This window comes from Thermobia domestica, chromosome 8 (assembly GCF_964235325.1).
Source record: "Thermobia domestica chromosome 8, izTheDome1.hap1.1, whole genome shotgun sequence".
In the NCBI taxonomy this organism is placed as follows: Eukaryota; Metazoa; Arthropoda; class Insecta; order Zygentoma; family Lepismatidae; genus Thermobia; species Thermobia domestica.
This window is the reverse complement of record NC_137461.1, coordinates 156,593,991-156,614,109: the sequence shown is the minus strand read 5'-3', so window position 1 is coordinate 156,614,109 and position 20,119 is coordinate 156,593,991. Positions and strand designations below refer to the sequence as shown.

Here is a 20,119-nt window from a genome sequence, read left to right as displayed (position 1 = left end):
ACTGCTTACGGAGGAGGATGATAATGGTGTTGCCAGCAACTTGGACAGTTTTGAGGAAGATGATGGAGTTTCAGAGGAGGAAAACATTCCGAGGGAAGACAGTGATTTTGAAATGGATAATGGTGGTGATGATGATGAAGAAGAAGAAGAAGATGCAAGGGATGAGCAAGCTTCTTTCGGTATGATTTCGAAGAATGGAATTGAGTGGAAAAGCAAACCACCCGGTGTTCACCAGACTGCTAGGCACAACATCGTAAGGAATGTACAAGGTCTCCCGCGGGGCTTTGTCTTGACGTCACCCAAAGATGCCTTTGATTTGTTCATTTCCCGTAACATTTTGGAGGAAATTGTGCAGTGCACGAATTTAGAAGGAAGAAGAGTGGCAGTGAAATCAGTGAAAAAGTGGACTGACCTAACATTAGAAGAGCTTCAGGCTTTTATTGGCATCCTTCTTATCGCAGGTACTGAGAGAAGTTGGGATGTTCCTATTCGCGAACTTTTTCTCAACAAATTCGCTAATCCGAAATACAAAGCAACTTTTGGCGTGAATCGTTTCGAAGATATCAGAAGACTGCTCCGGTTCGATGACAAGCGAACCCGCGCTTTGCGTCTGGAAACTGATCACATGGCTGCATTTCGATATATCTGGACACTTTTCATAGAAAATTGTCGAAAAGTTATGGTTCCCGGAGTTTTCCTCACGATTGATGAACAGTTAGTGCCTTTCCGTGGGAGATGCAAGTTTGTGCAGTATATGCCAAGTAAACCAGGTAAATACGGCATTAAGATCTTCTGGTTGTGTGATGCTGAGAACTTTTACGCAAAAGACGGTTTAGTGTACTTGGGACGACAGCCAGGGGAACCAGTTCAAACTAACCTCGCCAGCAACGTCGTGAAGACATTGTGCTACACGCTGCGGAACTCCGGCAGTAATATCACAACTGATCAGTTTTTCACAAGTTATGATTTAGCTAAGGAACTGTTGGTACAAAATGTAACTATTGTTGGTACAATAAAGAAAAACAGACGTGAAATTCCACCTGCGCTGGTCAATGTTAAGTCAAGACAGCCTAGCACATCACAATTCGTCTTCAATAAAGATGTTACCCTAGTAAGCTACGTACCGAAAAAGAATAAGAACGTCATTCTACTCAGCACCATGCATCATGACACAGGCGTGGATGAGGAAGATTCCAAGAAGAAGCCAGAAATCATAAAATTTTACAACCAAACAAAGAGTGGAGTTGACGCCATGGACAAATTGGTTCAAACATACACCTGTAGGAGACAGACGCGTCGCTGGCCAATGGCCCTCTTTTATAATGTAATCAACGTAGGCGCTCTCAATGCATACACATGCTACTTATCACAACATCCGGATTATCATTCAGGGATCAGTCACAAGCGCCGTGTCTTTCTAACTGAGTTGGCGAACGAACTGATTCTTCCTCACATCAGGCTGAGGTGCCACAGTTTGAACCTAAAGAAACCAGTGATTGATGCGATGAAACTCTGCGGTGTAGAGAGGGAAACAAAGGCATTGGCTCCTACATCTTCGAACAAGAGAGTAAGATGTCAGATCTGTACAAGGGAAGAGGACAGGAAGACATCACAGCGTTGCAGCAGATGTGAGAAGTATGTGTGCAAATTTCACAGTAGTGTGTTAGTAGTGTGTTCTGAATGTCAGTGATGTGTATTGATGTGACAAAGCCAAAACATGGGTACTTTCTTCATATTTAGTGTTGTTTTCCTTGCTCAAGAAATCTTTTGTTTCAAGTAAGATTATGGTGCTGAATTGCAGCTCGGATAAGTGTAAGTGAACTGTTACTCATATTAATATGAAGAAGAGTGAACTATTTTTAACTATTCGGAAAGCGAGGAAGAGGAAAACAGTTAAAATATCTGAACAATATTTGTAATTGGTTTATTCCTTATATTAATGAATAAAACGCGATAACCTGAACTATATACCTTGCCTAATGTAACCTAATCTAAACAAACTTAACATACCTCCGCATTACCTAACTTAACCAAACCTAACGTAATCTAATTAACCTAACATGCATACTATGTTATATTATTATCAACCAAATATTGCGTGGGGTCAAATTGACCCCACATATGTAAAAGTGTAGAAAAAAAGCGACATGCATCCGAGGGTTAAGAGTTTCGAAAATAAATGAAGCAACAAGATATTTTGAAGTAATTGCGTTAGAGCTCTCTCTCTCTCCATATATATATATATATATATATATATATATATATATATATATATATATTTGTTTGTAGTTCATGTATGCAATATTTCAAGATTCTAAGCCTACTAGTTTGCGAGATGTGGTGAATACAGGAATCACTTAAATTTCCGGCCTCCATAGGGATCGCATTTCATAAAATATCCATCTACGAACAAGAGTCCAAGGAGACTATTTGTTCAAGATTCTATACGTGATCGGCTCGGAGATCTGTTGATAAATGAATCAGTCAATTGATTTACTTTGGTATATATATATATATATATATATATATATATATATACAAGGTCTGTATGATAAGTAATGAGACTCGCCGCGCCGCGGCGCGCGTGTCGCTGGAGCGGGTTTGTCGGTGATGGAGGATGTAGGGGGGGGTCCGAGCAAAGCAACGCACCGCGCGTCAGTTGGCTCCGAGCCTTAGTGGAGCGCGGACAAGCCTTGGACAAAGCCCTTGTGAACATTCTTGTCACGGCGGAAAATCAACAAACATGGAGGGTTCCATCGAACAGCGTTATGCGATCAAATTTTGCGTTCGCCTGGGGAAAACGGCTACTCAGACGCTTTCTCTCATCACGGAGGCCTACAAAGAGGAAGCCCTATCCAAAGCCCAGGTGTTTCGTTGGCACAGTGCGTTTCGGAACGGCCGGGAAAGCGTTGAGGATCTGGAGAGGGCTGGACGCCCGACAACAGTGACTACGGACGAAACTGTGGCAAAAGTGAGGGATCTCCTGAACTCAGACCGTCGATTATCGTTGAGATTGATTGCTGATGAACTCGATATGAACCACACAACAGTGCACAAGATTGTGACGGAACAATTGGGAATGAGAAAAATCTGTGCGAAACTGGTGCCGCGAGTGTTGACTGACGAACAAAAGCAACGACGTGTTGATTGTTGTCAGGAACTGTTGAACCTCATGAACAGTGACCCTAACTTTGAAGATGACGTCATAACAGGTGACGAGTCGTGGGTGTTCCAGTACGACCCTGAAACGAAACGTCAAAGCGCGGAGTGGCACACTCCTGCGTCCCCGCGCCCCAAGAAGGCCAGAATGTCGAAGTCAAAGGTGAAAACAATGTTGATTGTTTTTTTTTTTGACAATGTGGGGGTGGTCCACAAGGAGTTTGTACCCCAAGGACAAGCCGTCAACGCCGCCTTCTACAAACAAGTCCTTGAGAGACTGCACAGGAGCGTCAAGCGGAAAAGACCGGCGATCGCTAGCCGGTGGAAGTTGCATCACGACAATGCCCCTGCCCACACCGCCTTCTTAGTGACCTCCTTTTTGACCCGGATTGGGGTGGAAGTCCTTCCACAACCACCCTACAGCCCAGATGTGAGCCCGGCCGACTTCTTCCTCTTCCCGAAGCTGAAGCCACGCTTGAAAGGAACCCGTTTTGCAGACGTCACAGCCATCCAAGCAGCCGTGACCACATTTCTAAAGGACATGCCGGCTGCTGACTTCCAGGGGGCGTTTGCAGCGTGGAAACATTGATTGCAGAAGTGCATCGACGCAAGAGGAGAGTACTTCGAAAGCTTTTAAGTCCCTGTACAGATCAGATCAATAAAACAATGTTTCCTGACCTGGTCTCATTACTTATCATACAAACCCTGTATATATACTTATTAATTTAACCTAAATGCCTGTAAAAGTGTAATTTATCGATTATGTAGTTAGGCCTTCTTTTGTCCTCGAGTCATTGAAGTCTGAATGTAAGTGTTATCGTGCAATGTACAAATGGTTTCATGATAGAGGATGGAGGCGTAAATCTGCATCGAACTCGGATTTCCAAACCGAACTATAGATGTCCAACTATGTTCACGTCCAAAGATAAGGCAAGTCCGGGGAAGTACTTCCGTACGATGTTTCTCAAGCTACACTGCAATAAGTCCATCTATCTAAATAAGCATATTAACGGCTTGGAATATGATGTCGTTGCCGGAAACAATGTCTATGAAACAGGATACAAATCATTTCCTAAATGGCAACAATTATTGGCAGCAGTGATGTGAGCAATAAGCACCTGATAGGAATAACTGTAAACCAGGATGTTTCGGCCTACAGTATTACAGAGCTGCCACCATTGAGTAGAGACACAGAGAATCGTACACTTTGGTAGACATTCGATAGAACTTGAACACATCCCGGGCTTTAAATAAGGTTAAGGACAACTCGTCCGATCATAATACATGTTTACAGTCATCAGTAGCGATCCATCTTGCTTATTCGCACCACCATTGGCATTATGCTGAAGATTTCTGGTACTTTATTAACGGTTTCGTTCCTGTGCAATGTGCTACTCGACTTTCTTGCTTACTTATACTTCAGTCGCACAACGTATCTGAGAAGCAAACTACTGTAGTTTTCGGTAGAACCTGTCACTTAGAATGTATTTCCAATATCAGTTTATCTTCGCCGATGCGGTTTTGCCGTTAGTTCTGTAGGCCATCATCACGTTGAAAGCTGTAACTCGCGGCACACCTAACACATTTTACACTTTCGTTAAACTAGTCGATCGTCAACTATTTGCCCTCTTCCTAAGTCAGAAAACGCATTTTGCTCTGCGTTCTATTTCTTCTCACATAATGCCCTAACATATCACCACAATCAACTTGGCACTTCAGTCACTGCCTAACCGTTGCCAATGCAGACATCAGACGTTTTTCCAACTTCACATATCATCATTAAATTGATATGTATCAGTATCAAAGCAACATCAGTGCACAAACTAAGTTCTCTGGCCGGATAGCGCAGTGTGTATATTACACGGAGCAAATCAGGCATTTTCAAACATCCATACATTCTCTTCCCGGTATGACAATAATTCAACAAAGATTGGTTGTATCACTAAACAATGAGTTGATTTTGAGTTTAACGTCTCTTTTAACAGCGAGGCTATGTGAGACGGGACCTACTGATTAACGTGGAATCCAAACCACATGAGCTCCTGTTGGGAATCGAACCCGAGTCTCCCACGCCAAAGGCGCCTACGCTAACCGCTTAGCCACGAAGGAGCTCTGGGTACACTTACCGTTACTAGTCCATTATCTTTATAAAATTTCAATACTTTACCTCCACGTGTTTACAAGATAGATGTTCATAAAGCCCTCAGAAGAGAAAACATCTCAAATATTGGCACCCACTCACTCACTCATGAAGACCTACGTGGTACTTCCTGTATATGTGGAAACTTGAAATTTGGCACAAATGTAGGACTTATAATACAAGTAAAAGACAAGTTACGAAAAGTGTAAATTTCCCCATCAAGAAAAGAAATTAAGGGACAAGATCAATCTTACGTCACATGAATCAAAACCTATTGGGTGATTTCTCTAGAAATAGAAATTTGAGATTTGGGGCAAATGTAAGATTTGTGACTTAAAAAAAAAAAAAACCCGAAAGGTAGAAATTTCCTCCACCCAAAATTACGTCACTTGCTCTTAGAACATTCATTTTATTTTCCAGGAAGGTAGTGATCCGAAAATTAACAGCGTCACTAATCTGGACCAGGCCATAACCATTGTAAAATTTTAATTTCTATCTCCAACTGTTTATGAGATGGAAGTTCATGATATACTCAAAAGATACCTCAAATTTAGGATCTCACTCACTCATCAAATAATGTGGGGTACTTACTCTAGACGTGCAAATTTAAAATTTGGCATAATTATAGGATTTGTGATACTAGTAAAGGAAAAAAGTTCCGAAAACTAGAAATGTACTCCTTCAACGGGGAAAGTTATTGATTCAAATGCCATAGGATACATCCAGTGAAAATGGGAACTTAAAACTTGGCACAAACGTAATATTTCTAACACAAATAAAGTATAAAAACGAAAACTGCAGTATTCCCTATCTAAGAAGGAAAATTAAGATGCGAGACTTAACTTTACGTAGTTATATCATTTGATTCAAAGTTTATAGGGCACTTTCTTAAGATAGAATGTTATAAGTTATATAATGGGGGATTTATAATACAAAAAAAGAGGACATTCGAGTCTGAAAATTGGAATTTTCCTGTTTCAAGAAGGAAAATTAGGAAGCAATGAAAAATTATATAGTTAAGTCAGTAGAATCAAACCTAGAATCTAGTAGATGCTTCTAGAAGTGGTGGAAAATTGAAATTTAGAACTATGATAGGGTTAATGAGAAAATAAGGAAAAAAATTCTGACAATTGCAAATGTCTTCATCCAAGGGAGAATATTAGGGACAAAGACAAAATATAATTACAGTTACGTTACTTGATTGAAAACCTATAGAATGCTTCCTGTAGACACGACAGTTGGAAAATTGACACAAATGCATAATTTGTGGTATAGGCTAAGGAGAGGGAAAAGTCGGGAACTAAAATAAAATCTTTGTCTAAGGAGGAAAAAGTACGTATTTTTACGCCACTTACAACAATGATTCAAAGCCTATTAGGTATTTCCTGTGAATATGGAAACTTGAAATGTGGCACGCATGTGGGATTTTTAGTGGAAGTAAAGGAGACAATCTGAATACTTGAGATTATCTCTTTTATACTGGGAATTTATGGGGAAAATGAAAAACTAAATAATGTAACAGCACTTAGACAATTTAATATCTACTACTTCCTGTACACATGTGAACATTAAATTTGACACTACTATACGTTTCGTGGTAAAAGTACAAAAAAAACTGCATCATATGACAAATGATCTTATTTTAATACACTAATAATATATGCATTGAATTTAATTCATGCCAGTTTTATGCCCAAGACCTCGAGAAAAAATATAACTGACTCTTTACCGTGGGAGCCGCATGGTGCGCAGGTGACTCACATTACTATGCTGTGGCATTTATGTAATCTGATGGTTGACCCTTTGGGTGAAAACTGACCTTGGCTGCGGTGGCGTACAGAACCGTAGCTAGGGGGCGAGTGGGACGGTTGCTCTGGGCGTGATAGCAACGGGGTGCCGAACGATCAAGAAGAAAAGGAGTCGGAAAATAGTAAACGATGCGACGCCCCTAAAAGAATTAGCACCCTGTTAAATCAATATTGTTGTCGGTTTGCAAAGAAATACACTTGTTAAAAATTTTCTTGCTCGCTCCGCTTGCAAACAAAAAATTTCAATAAGAGACACATGTTTTCACTTATTAGTTAAAAAGTTATTATATACTATTCGTTAATAACAATATGATATACAAGGTGTCGAGTAATGACTTATAGTGTACACAGAAACGTTTTCAAAATCGAAAACGGCTAAAGCCTAAAATATCTGTTCAGCGTTATGATGATGATGAATTTGCTAAATTAATCACATTTTTCTACCGAATCCGATTTATTACAATTCAGTCAGGTATTTCCCTCTCCCCTGGTTCCCCTCTAATTTCTTTAAACTAAACCTCTCCGTTTTCAGATGCTGAATATTCTCTTTATTCAACGATAATCTCTCTCTTTGTATCGCTGCTACCAGATAGTGATCAGTGTCAGAGTCGTGTCCTCTGAACGAGCGAATATCAATTATGCTAGACTGTCTTCTATCTACTAAAATATGATCAGTTTGATTGTGTTTCCTTCCATCTGGCGACTTCCATGTGTATTTATGAACGTCGCAATGTTGGAATTTTGTACTCTACAAGATAAAGTTTTTGGATGTTCCAAAGTTTACGAAACTAACCCCGTTGTCAGTACTTTCCTTATGCAGATTTTCTTTCCCTATAACCGGTTTAAAAATATATTGTCGCCCTACCTTCGCATCGAAATCTTCTAATAAAATTTTCATATCATATAATGGGACTTGGTTGTATACCCGTGATACTTCTTCTTAAAAGTGTCTTTTATATCGTCATCCTTATCTTCAGTTGGGGCATGTAAATTTAAAACAATAGAATCACATAACCGAACCCTAAGAGTATTAAAAGAAAGTCCATCATTAACAAATTCTACCTGTTTAATTGCTGATATTAAAAGAATCGAAATTAAAATGCTATTTGTATGACCACATGCACAATAAAATTACAAACGTTTACAATTGTAGACTGCGCGGAAGAAACAGTATAAGACAGAAATTGGCCAAACTGAGAGAAGTCAAAATTATAGATCTATGTGTCATGCTCCTCCTCTGGTTAATTTGTTGTAAATCAATTGTAAACTTGTGTTGTATATTCGCGTCTTGGTATTGATAGTATAAGTGATTTATACTTATGCTTGATAAAATAAAACGTGGCCTCCTGAAAACCCGTGTTTTTCGACTTATACTGTTTATACCCGGCAGTCTTCAATTATTAGTGGAAATTAATGCCCTCACCCATTTGGAACATTTTAAAAGCACATAGTTTTTAATGTATTGAAATTTCATTTCTTATCAATAGTATGACACGTTACAAATAGTTGTATTGTCAATTTCCGGAACTGTCATTTAAGTGGATTTGTATACAACCAAAGGCAGTTTTATCAAGTTTAACAAAAAGTCCAATATATGCCACTTGGAAACATCTCTTATTTGTAAAAGAATATATAATGATCGGTTTTGGCTGTTGCAGCCAAGCAGCTTAATAAAAATTCAGTGTATTATAAAAATAGCTGCTACACTGAATTTTTTGTTGTAAGTAAAAAATAAGGAAAGAAAGAAAAAAGGAAAAGCTTGGCGTGGTGAGTGTAAGGGGCGCCGAATTCTTCATCGCCCCGGGCACCGAAATCTCTAGCTACGGCTCTGGTGACGTAACTAATTTTACTGCACCCTCGATCCATCGATCATCAATTTACTCGTACCTGCCCCTTGCCTCACACATTTCAGCTGCTAGGTTATATATATACTAACAGTATACGAAGTTATTTTTATTAACAAACCTCAAGTTTTTACTTATGTTTTTCCTAAGTATTACTACATACTTGATATGAATTATGTTCATAGGAAATTAAATTAGAAATCGTTTACTGTACTTAATCCAAACTGCTACTTTTATAGTTCAAAGGTAGAATGATATCTTTGTTTATAATTCTTAATATGAGTAGGGAGTACAAGATAGTTTTATAAGTGTCATCTAGGTTTCAAACAGGCCCAACTTTCGTTTTATTCCCGGGTGGGGTGGAACCCCAGAGGGGCGCGGCGCGTTAATTACAATGACACAATATGCAAAACTTTCACTAGGCACCTAGCTAGACAAACATTGCAGTAACGATTGTTCGGATATCACCCAGTAGGGATCCAGAAAGGGGGTGCGGGGCTTGCGCGCCCATCCATAAGGAGTAAAATATATAAATTAATCCCTAATGTAGCGCTTGTTGAAAGGCTGTGGGAAAAGAAAGTTTTAAAATTTCTCTCAAAAGGAAGATTTTGAATGCGTTCTTCACTCATTGAAAATAATGTGTGCGTTTCCAGTTTATGATTATCTTCGATTCTCTCGTGTTGAACAACATGGCTTTCCTCAATGCGGCCTCCCGAAGGGCGGAGATAAATACGTATTGTAAAGCACTGCAGTCCACAATTTAGTTAGCAAACCAAATATCGAAAATTGTCTCAAGTTTATTTTTCAGATCTGCGTCTCCTCTTCATAAATTACTGAATCCGCTCAGGTATCGGCTGTTGCCAATTAACTGCTAATAGTGATAGAGTCCATTTCGAAATGTTTTCAAACGTTTTTTTTTTCTTTTTTACATAAGGAACAGTTTTCTGTACTCTTTTTTCGTCCTTGTGCCCTTTTCCTGAAGGCCCTGGAGCAATTGCTCCACTAGCTCCATTGTACTTACGCCACTCATGGACATGCAACAATAAATATAACTTTTTGTTGAAGTAGAAAGGGTATTTAGTTTTCGAAGTTCATACTCAATTTTCCTAATAAAACACCGTTGCTTTCAGGAAAAATGTTTTTTTTTTTCTGATGTGGTAGTCAGTGTGTTAAAGATCAAGAATGTAACGTTTCAAATGTAATGTCTAACAAAGTCGCCAGAAAATCTAGGATTGAATTTGAAAAGAAAGAATTAGAACTGAAAACTAACAGCTGTCTAGAACAGAAGATATACATATAGACAATATTGATGTAGAAATAAACGGCCATATTAAGCTAAGCTGGATTGGATTCAAACAAAATAGCATATTGAATTGTAAAATTGCAACGCAGTTAAAGCGCCAACTTTCATTGACTGCCTGTTTTGACGTATGAGTTTGAAATGAAGATACCAAGGAAATCAAACGTTCACAATTTTCATACTACATAACCGAGTATGTAAAGATGTATGCTACAAATCATTTGTGAAGATAGTTGAATACGGACAAGAATACATGAAAGTTGACAGCGATAATGGATGTTATCGTGGAAATAAAGCTTTCAAATGGTATAGGGTCGGGCATGCATCACAAAGAAAGAAAACAACTACTGACTTCATATTAAGGTATGAAAACATCCTAAGAAATCTTCCTATACAAGGTAGTGTGTGACGATAGTAGGAAGATCTTCCAAGTAACAGGGAAAGAATTGCTAAAGAAGATGGTCGTGTAAAATGGTTGCAGATACATTCTCCCAGCAGTGGAATAGTAAAAATTAATAATATATATGTACATTGTTTTTTATACTTACCAAGCAACATGTTATAAATTTCTTTATGAAAGGAAATGTGGCTCTCAATGAATGAGAAACTGTAAATCCTGTTCCGTCAAACACAAGAACAAATCCTGTGCATGGTGGCCCCATTTTGGATACCAAGTCCATACCTAGTATACATCTTCTGGCGTACATTTCAGGGTCAAACTCTGATATATCTTTTGACGCCCTAAATATCCCAACTATAATACCTTCTGGTGTTAGTGTTTTTAAAGGAAATGCAATACTGAAAAGAAGAAAAACTAAGTGTGACGATATCTATTTACCAACTGATCAGCAAAAATTAGTTTATATACAATACTGAATTCTTACAATGAAGATAGTAATTACATTTGACTAAGTGTATTACATAAAATTGGTAAGATAAAATGTAATAAACAATAATAATACAACGGATAGTAAATTAATTCTTATATAGTTGTATAACTATTGCAGCAACTTCATTGAGAAAGCGATAGTATAAGAATCGTGTTTCCAACTTTGTGTGTCTGTCAGTTTCCTGTATTAGAACATTTTGAATTAAGTAGGATTCCAGCTGTCATGGTGTGAATAAACATCATTATTTAACACTTTGGGCACCATGTGCATACATTATTTTATGCACACTTCGTCTATCACTGGGTGCCATATGCATATAGACGTCTATGTCATGAACATTTCATGTATTATTCAATAGGCCAATGAACGCTGGTGATCCTAGCATAAAGCATATGATTATGAGGCTTCGTACTTAAAAAAAGTGCTAATTTGAAAGTTACGAAAGCTTGGCTCATCTGTGATGTCTATTCCAGATATTATTGACTTCCTACTGTCCTTTAATATGATGTACATTGTTCGCAATTAAAAAACATAATACCAAGTTGAGACAAGCAAACTGGATATTTTATTCGACCTTTTTATAGTCAAATAGATCTCATAGGATTGATGAAATTATTTTAGTGGTCTTGCCAGGTAAAAATACTTTCAGTCAGTCTGCCAAGTGAAGATTTTATATCACTGGGTAAAATTCAGACACAAAGGCCGTTGTTTTTAACTAAGGAACGGTTTACTAGGTAATGAACTGCCTAAAGCTGTTTTCATGAGAACAGTCTCACTGGTGTCTGGAATATTCGGTCCAAGAGCAAATAGCCAAGATATGTGTAAGGTGTTGTTAAATATTTCCATAGCAATTCGAGTTACCAAGGTTTTTCTTTACATTATATGAATAATTCTGTATTTCCAGGGTAGTTTTGAGATGGGATCACTGGGTTTGTGACGTTCACTTACGTTTGTCATCCTGCCAATGCTGACACTAATTGAATGTAAAATGAACATTTTTCATATAGTTTCTCATTGAAGTCGGAAAATAGTGATAGTTTTGTTCAAATGGCTTGAACGAAATGCAATACAATAATAATAATAAAAAAACAATTCAAACCGTGCCAGGTAGACGGTATTATTCAAATCAATATTTTCTGTGATCATATGACCATGCACGGCGGAAATTTAAGGCATATTATTATATGTCAAGTTAAAATGCCAGAAATTTATTTGATTTGAGTGTCTGGAAGGCATTATGAAGAACATGAAGTTCCTGCTGATTACCATTTCCCAGTCACTTCAAAACTGCTTACAACGCTTGGAGAAGCAGTATAGTGCCTCTCCTACTTTCTTGGCATTTAAATCTAAATTTCTATATTTTGTCAAGATATCATAACATGTAACAAAATAACTTATATAATATAAACAAATCTTATTACTAGAAAGTACTAGAAACTTCTTTCATAAAATATTTACCTCTTCTTTAAAATGTCGTTCATTTTGGGTTCAAGAAGAAATGTATTGTCAAACCAATCTGGACATATCCCTCGTACCAAACAGTTCGTGTCTAGCTTATTTTTTACTTTCTCCAGTCTGTATTTGCATTGTCTTAGATAAAACAGTATCACGTTATTCTCTGAAATAAATCAGCATTTATTTAAAATATACAGAAATCCTTTGTTCTGATGAAGTATCTTAAGGGTTATGTTATGAAGAGTGCTAATTTTAGTTATTGGAATAACTCCTTGCAATGCAAGTGAAAATTTTTAATAAAATTTACAATTGTAGATTCTAGGCAATATGGAGACAAAGTTAATTAAGTCTTAACTTTTTGCTACTACTAATTTGGAGAATAAAACTACAAAATTAGACAATATTGTTCATTAGCTACTTTGCCATAAGCTTGATAATGTTTTCATTAACTGTAGCGTAAATTTTGAGATCACTCACTAAAATATAAGACAAACGTGTACTTCAGAATATGTTTCGTACATATTAAAACAGCAAACAGTAAAAATTAAACATAAATGTGCTACTATATACACCGACAATTGTAATAAACGAAGGGTAACACATAATGATTAATAAGTGTTTCATTCCTTTCTACTTAGATTTTGCCATAATCACAATCATACCCTAACGAACAAAAGTATCATTTGATACTGTATGTCTTTCGAGTAGTAATTGTTAATATTCAAAAAATGTTTACTTTAGGTAAAAAAAATCCAGGTTGGGTGAAGATAGGAAGGGGTTTAACATGCTGATTGCGTTGCCTCGTTGTATGGCTAGGCTTACCCTTTGTGTCAGAAAATAATCTCTCCTAGGATGTCCTGATTTGTTAATTAAATTTGATCCTAATTCATTCAAATACATTCTGGCTTCTATGCTAAAAACACCCATTGTTTACGTGTCAAACGCAATGCAAATGTGATCTTCTTTAAGTTTTGAATACTTAGAATGTTTCCGCATACACGCTATCTCTGCTGCTCTTCCCGCTTCTTCACTAGTTGACGTTAAGTAAGATGGGGCAAAAGTATCTACACATGTTACATCCCATACCCGTACTTTTCGAAGGTGTCAAGGTAATTCCATCTGGCCGCTTATTATCATTCCGACACATTCTCGTTGGCGGTAAAATGTTAGGACAGTTTATACTGGTAAGGGTTCTTTTTATTATTTGGTTTAATTCAGTATAGCGTGAAATTCTCCCTCCACTTTTGATGCAGCTTAATGCGTGTAGGCCTTTCTTATCCATTCGACTTTGACACGCACATGTGAATTCATGGCAAATATTAAGTCCTAGCCGTAAGGCTAGACATATCTGAAAAATATTTGTTGCTAAAAATATTCCAATGTTTTTTGAAGGTGTGGCTTGCAACCATGCTCCGGACTCTTTCTTCGTGGTGCTTTGAGGCGAGCTGAATCAAAATCGTGTTGCGAAATTAAATCGTTTTCAGTTATCTTATTGATTGCAATTTCATCCCATTTCCTTTGTTACTCCTTTGCATCCGGAATTGTGTTGTAAATGCTTCTCCATATCTCTAATTCCTTTGTTGGATGAGGAATCTTCCTATTCCATCTTATCCATCTTCCTGTAGTGATGCTCCCAATAATGATATCTCATGAGCTGGTTTTGTTCGTATTCCAGGTAGCACAACCTGAAATTGAGCTTCGATGATGGTAGCTGGTGTTTCCGACGTAAAAAATAGCTCACATGTTAATGGATTTATTTGTAATCTTATCTTACTTGTTTTGATAAGTAAAACATTTAAGTCGTGCATGACTGTGGTGGTCCACCTAAAATATCATCTTGAAGATAAAACACATTTAGTTCTGAACGAAACGTACTAATTATAGTGTGAATAGCTAAACTAAATAGCACCCTTCCTGCAGGATCACCCTATTGACATCCGACATGTGATGAAATTGTTCTACTCCGAAAAATAGCATGGACGGATTAGCATAACTTTGCCTAAAAAAAATAAGGAATAACTGGGGTATAACTCGTTGCTAGGTTATAACTCGTTGCACTTCTTTTAACGTAGAGTATCTTTCTACAGCGTTAAATGCGTTTTTATAATTTATTTTGAGGATTATATTGTTAGAGTTTGGTGTGATTTAATGAATGCACGGGTAGCATGTATGATTGTTTTACTCCCTTCCTTTGTCGCAAAACCAAGCTGATGTGGTTACAAATTATTTGTGCAGTGATTATAGACTGATGATACAGCTATTTTTTAAGCCAATCTTCTGAACACACATCCAACTGCTATCAGCCTTACACATATTTCTTCCACAGGGCACACAGGTTGCCATCAAAGAGAGAATTACCTATATCCTGATTTACTTTTCCATTTAAAATAAGGTTTACCTATTTCGTTATTGAACTGAGTAAGATCCACGTTGAATTACCTGCCGATTTCGATGTTAGATCTTTTAAGTGTTGAGGTGACAATCCATCTATTCCTGAAGCAGAATCATTGAAAAAGTTATGAATTGCTTTCAGAACCGTATCTTCCATTACTCTGATGCAAAGGTCTAGTTCTTCTGGAGGATTTGGCATTGTTAAGGACCCTGGAAGGAGTTGGATGTTTAGTTGCGGGTATGCGGTATGTTTCTTCGTTGGAAGGAGCTAAACTGTCATCTGATGCTAGTAACTTCAATTTGTCTCTTGTATCAAAGTCAGATTTTTTAAATATTATTCTACTTGTTAAATCTGGTTGTGTTTCTTGTCAGAAACTGGAGGACATTCCATGAATCAGATCTCTTTTAAATTGTGGTTGATAATGTTGATAACTGACTCCGAACTGCGATTTTCGGGAAGTCGTAAATTATAAAAAGAGAAAACGAATACATTTTTTCAGGAAGAAAAATCATTATTAAAAAGACATTCATTTATTATATGTGCGAGTTTGTTTGCTATTCCATTTCTTGCTCCCCTCTCAGGATTCTTTTTATTATCCATATGTTGGATTTCAGTGTTGTAAGCTCTGTTACGAAATCTTGGAAATTTGGGGAATTTAATTGAAGGTGCGTTTCCTGTGTGGCGTGTTTCCTTGCGTTGTGTACGTTTAATCCTTTCTTGCTGGAAAAATCTTTGCCATATTCTGAGCATGTTGGAGTCACTACTTAGGTTTCAATTACGCACATCATGTATGGATGTGGCACATAAACTTTCGTTTTATAGTTTTACACATTATAAGAACTTACCTTACGGAATTCGTGTTTTGGTGGACTATAAAACTACTGAGACATGCAGAAGCTAATTTCAAAGATGCTGAACAAATATTGAACCTAAATGCTAATAATCTGAAAATAAGCAGGAAGTATATAAAGAAACAATAGTGATATTTAGAAATAACTAAGTAAAAGTCTAATAGTCACCGCAAGTAACAAACCACATCTTTAGGAAGTACTTTTGGAGAACATCATCTTCATCTTCAGCCTAGGGACACTTCGAAAATGATTTTAACCATAGGAAAGAAATCATGGATAGTTAAATATATATAAGCCAAAGAAAAAGGAATATTTGTACCAGAATCGCTAAGCATATTCACACACCCAAATCTCGTAGCTTACAACAGTTACCTTGATTAGCATCACATCTCAAGAAAATAACCACAACATTGCTAAATCATGTTTGATCGAAGAAGCGAAAACAGCAACTGAACGGAAACTTAAAGAAGCTTATTACATTCATAAGGAGAAACCGACACTCAATTCAGATAAAGGTGACATAAATGCCACTTGGAGCAATGTTTTCACTACTCATTTCTACCATCTGGAAGGTAATGAAAAGAGAAAAACAGTAAACAACAGTGAACAATGATAAGTGAATTACTATTAACATATGTCTATTTCAAGTGACAAGAAGATTTTTGTTTCGCATATTTTTAAAATTCTCTTTAAGCATTTTTACCTATCCATAATTTCTTTCCTATGGTTTAAATCGTTTTTAAATTGTGCCTAGGCTGAATATAAAGACGATGTTCTTCGAAAGTACTTCCTAGTGATATAGATTGTTTCTTGCGGTGACTATTAGACTTTTACTTATGTTATTTCTAATTATTATCACCAATCTCAATACAGTGATAACACAGATATTTGTTTACCCAAATGCTTCTTTTTTCCTCATATGCCTATGTTAATTTTAATTACAAGGAGAATTATAAGTGCTTTAGCATGAACACTTTGATAGTAACATTAACAAATATGAACAAGATCAATTTGAAGTAAATTACAATCAAACTAAATTATAAAATTATCTAGTTTAACTACAGTGCCTGTAAAACTAAATTATTTGAGGACTTGACTGAGGATATACATTAAGTAATTCAGGAATATATAATAAATAGATTCTTAAAATATTATAAAAGTAAAAACAGTAATTAGAAAGTAGTAATCTGAGGAAAAGATACAAAACGTTTGTTATTCATTTCATGTATTTAGTTACGTAAATACGATACTTTTCGAGACAAGTATCATTAACAGTTAAAATGTATTCGTTGGTGGTCATATAACAATAACATTTAGAACATTAGAAGTGTGATTTAAAGTCTATCTATTTGACTTTGAATTAATCTGATAATCTAATCTGCGTAGTATGCATAAATAGGCACATAATCGTTTCAATTACTACTTTTAACACCATGCGATTACACAGGATAAGGGAGATACTAATTATGAGATGGATTATAATAGTGGAATAACGGAAGTGAAAGAAAGCAGAGAACTCCCAATAAAGCACGCACACAGTGCTTGTCTACCAAAAAGTACATTTCGAGGTACCCTATGTGTCCGCTGTGAACGCTTTACTACTGAGTTACTGCAGTCCCTATTCACTAATGATTAATAATGTTTGTGATAGACTCATATTGAATAGATAAATATCTTTCATATCTTTTATGAGAATTCATATGACACATGCAAGTAAAGTAGTCCAATAGCAAATATTTTTGAAAGTATCCGAGTATTTTCATATACACTATACTTGAATTATGAAGCTGATTAATACTTTTACATTAATGCTTGATAAAATACAATAAGATTTACAATTTTATAAATAACATTGAAAAGTATAATCACGGATAAAACTTACTCCATTAAGGTGGATCACCACCCGGAAGTCAGTATATATTTTTAGGTCATTCCCTTAACTACTCCGCAATCAAACGTTACATATTATAAATATTGAATTATAAGATAGAGTTATGTTTCAGCTACAACATAAGACACTGATTCATTTGGTTGTGTCTCCTGATATCGAAAAAGGTAACAAATAAAAGAAAGTATTTGATTTGTTTTACAATGAGCACACAAGATGACACTTGCTCTTAGAACTTACTAGAAGTGCTCAATTTTATAAAATGTCTATTTGAATGTGTAAAGTACTTTAAAGTAACGATCTTATTACGAATTGGATATATTGTTTGACCGTTTTTCGTGTTATGTTTCACACTTTATTTAAATATTACATTTAAGGAAATAGACTTTGAGAAGAAGCTTGCGCAGAACCCCATAATGCGTTCTTGCCAAATTTGTACGTTTAATTCCTTGATTCTAGCGTTGCAGTTTGAGAAGTGAAACTTAGCTGTGAATTGCGGTAAGGGTCGAAAACTAATTTCTCCAGTAAGTATCCAAGCAGAGTTCCATTCTTACTTCCCTTATTATCTGGCACCAGTAAACACTCAACAGTACTTGGCAACGCCGCACTATATAAGCAGTGTTTAGCATAGAGAACACCTAGTGATCCAACTTAAAATTAAAACAGAAAATTTTTAATTCCCCATTGTCTCTGACAAAAGTGAAAGAAAATTTAATTTCATTATTTTAGAAACTGTTCTTAAATATTTCAGCAATATTTGAGTTATATCAGGGACGTTTTAAATGATGTCTGCAAATGTTAAATAGAAGGGGAAAGAAATGTAGACAGTGCCATTAATATTTTTACGGTATGCAAAAAAAAAAAAAAAAAAAAAAACATTATATGTTTCCCTAAATCTATATACAGTAGAGCGTCGATTATCCGAAGTAATTGGGGGACATGGGTGTTCGGAAAACTGGTTTGTTCGGATAATCGAACTGTACATGTTTATTTGCCATGCGCGGAGCGGCACGCCTCAACTCTAAGCTGGTGCAGCTGTTGCTATGAACAGCTTTGATACTGCCGCTACTTCTACAGCCAGTGCCAAACCGACAGAAGTGTGCTGATTGTTGAAACACAGCGACTGGCGGCTTGGCCGTTCAGCAGCGCCTTATGAAGGCCCCATTAGAAGCAATGTTCCGCCAGCGGTGGCTCAGTGGGGCGACTATTGTGGGAAACTTGGTTTGGGAGTGAGGGGGATGATGGACGGTAGGGTGGGAGAGTAACAGGTGCGAGCGAGTACACAGTTCGGTTAAGCGGTCGTTCGTTTGACCGACGTTCGGATAATCGACGCTCTACTGTAATAATATAAAATGATTGATATAAAAATATTTATTGATTTGACAAATAGTAAGTACTATTTACTTTCAATAATTACCTATGTCCTGTGGCAGGTGCGGTTGCTTTCTTAGCCATTGTCTTATGTACGCAACGTCTTTTAGCACTTGTCTACAATCTTCTTCCAACTCCTTCAACACAAATGATTCTTGTTCGCTTTTTAGAGGTTCAAAATACATTGTTTCTCTCATGTTGGTTCCCTAAGTAATAAAAGCATGTGACAAAAGTTTAGTTATATTACTCTCTTCCGAGAATTACATCTAGTTGTCAGTGTTTAAATATAGGTTTAGAAATATTTGAAAACAAATAGATATAGATATAGATATAGATATAGATATAGATATAGATATAGATATAGATATAGATATAGATATAGATATATAAAGCAATATAATAATCCAGTTGTGAAATGCATATCTTATCTTCGTTTGTAAGCTTCGGTACCACTTGCTGAGCAAAACTATATTTTTTCTCATTAAAATTCAACACGTTTTACAGTTTCGCCAACTAACTCTTTGGCTTCATTATTAACGCTATTAAGAATTCACTGGGTTCATAGTAAGGATATAGGCCTACATATTGAAGCAACGATCTAAAACCGACCGAAAGTAACAAAATTGTTGAAGCAAAAGTTACGTTAGAATCTTACAAATGCATTAATATATTAACTTCCGTGAGAATTGTGGCAAACATAGAAGCTAATTATAGCAAAACTATTTGCTATCTAGCTAGTGTTTTAATGTGTTACTTTGTTTCTTCCTTTATCAAAAAAGAAAAAAATGCACGGAAATCACATTCCAGTAACAGAAGAAACTGCTTCTGTACTTTCCAAATTGAAACGGAGAATAAAGGGGAAAATTAGAATAAAGTAGCTATCTTAGTATGGAAATGTATTTTCTTTTTATTATAAAAAAGCTTTTTGGTATAACTTTAGTTACAATCTTTCCTTTTTTTTCTTTTAGTCGGAACTGATTAATAAGCCAGGGCAGCGCTGTTCGTAGTTCAGAGCAGAATG

The 20,119-nt window shown here is 36.4% G+C and overlaps 1 protein-coding gene across 1 annotated transcript in view; it reads right to left on the bottom strand.

Annotated features, from left to right (window-relative positions):
- Positions 1–20,119, bottom strand: part of LOC145691876 (retinol-binding protein pinta-like) — a 54,402-nt gene that overhangs the window by 13,298 nt on the left and 20,985 nt on the right. The window contains exons 2-4 of the mRNA XM_081767186.1: positions 19,145–19,304; positions 12,600–12,759; positions 10,800–11,049 (exon numbers count right to left, since the gene is read on the bottom strand). Of these exons, the coding sequence (XP_081623312.1) occupies positions 10,800–11,049; positions 12,600–12,759; positions 19,145–19,295 (561 nt within the window). The 5' untranslated portion in view covers positions 19,296–19,304. The remainder of the gene's footprint in view (positions 1–10,799; positions 11,050–12,599; positions 12,760–19,144; positions 19,305–20,119) is intronic.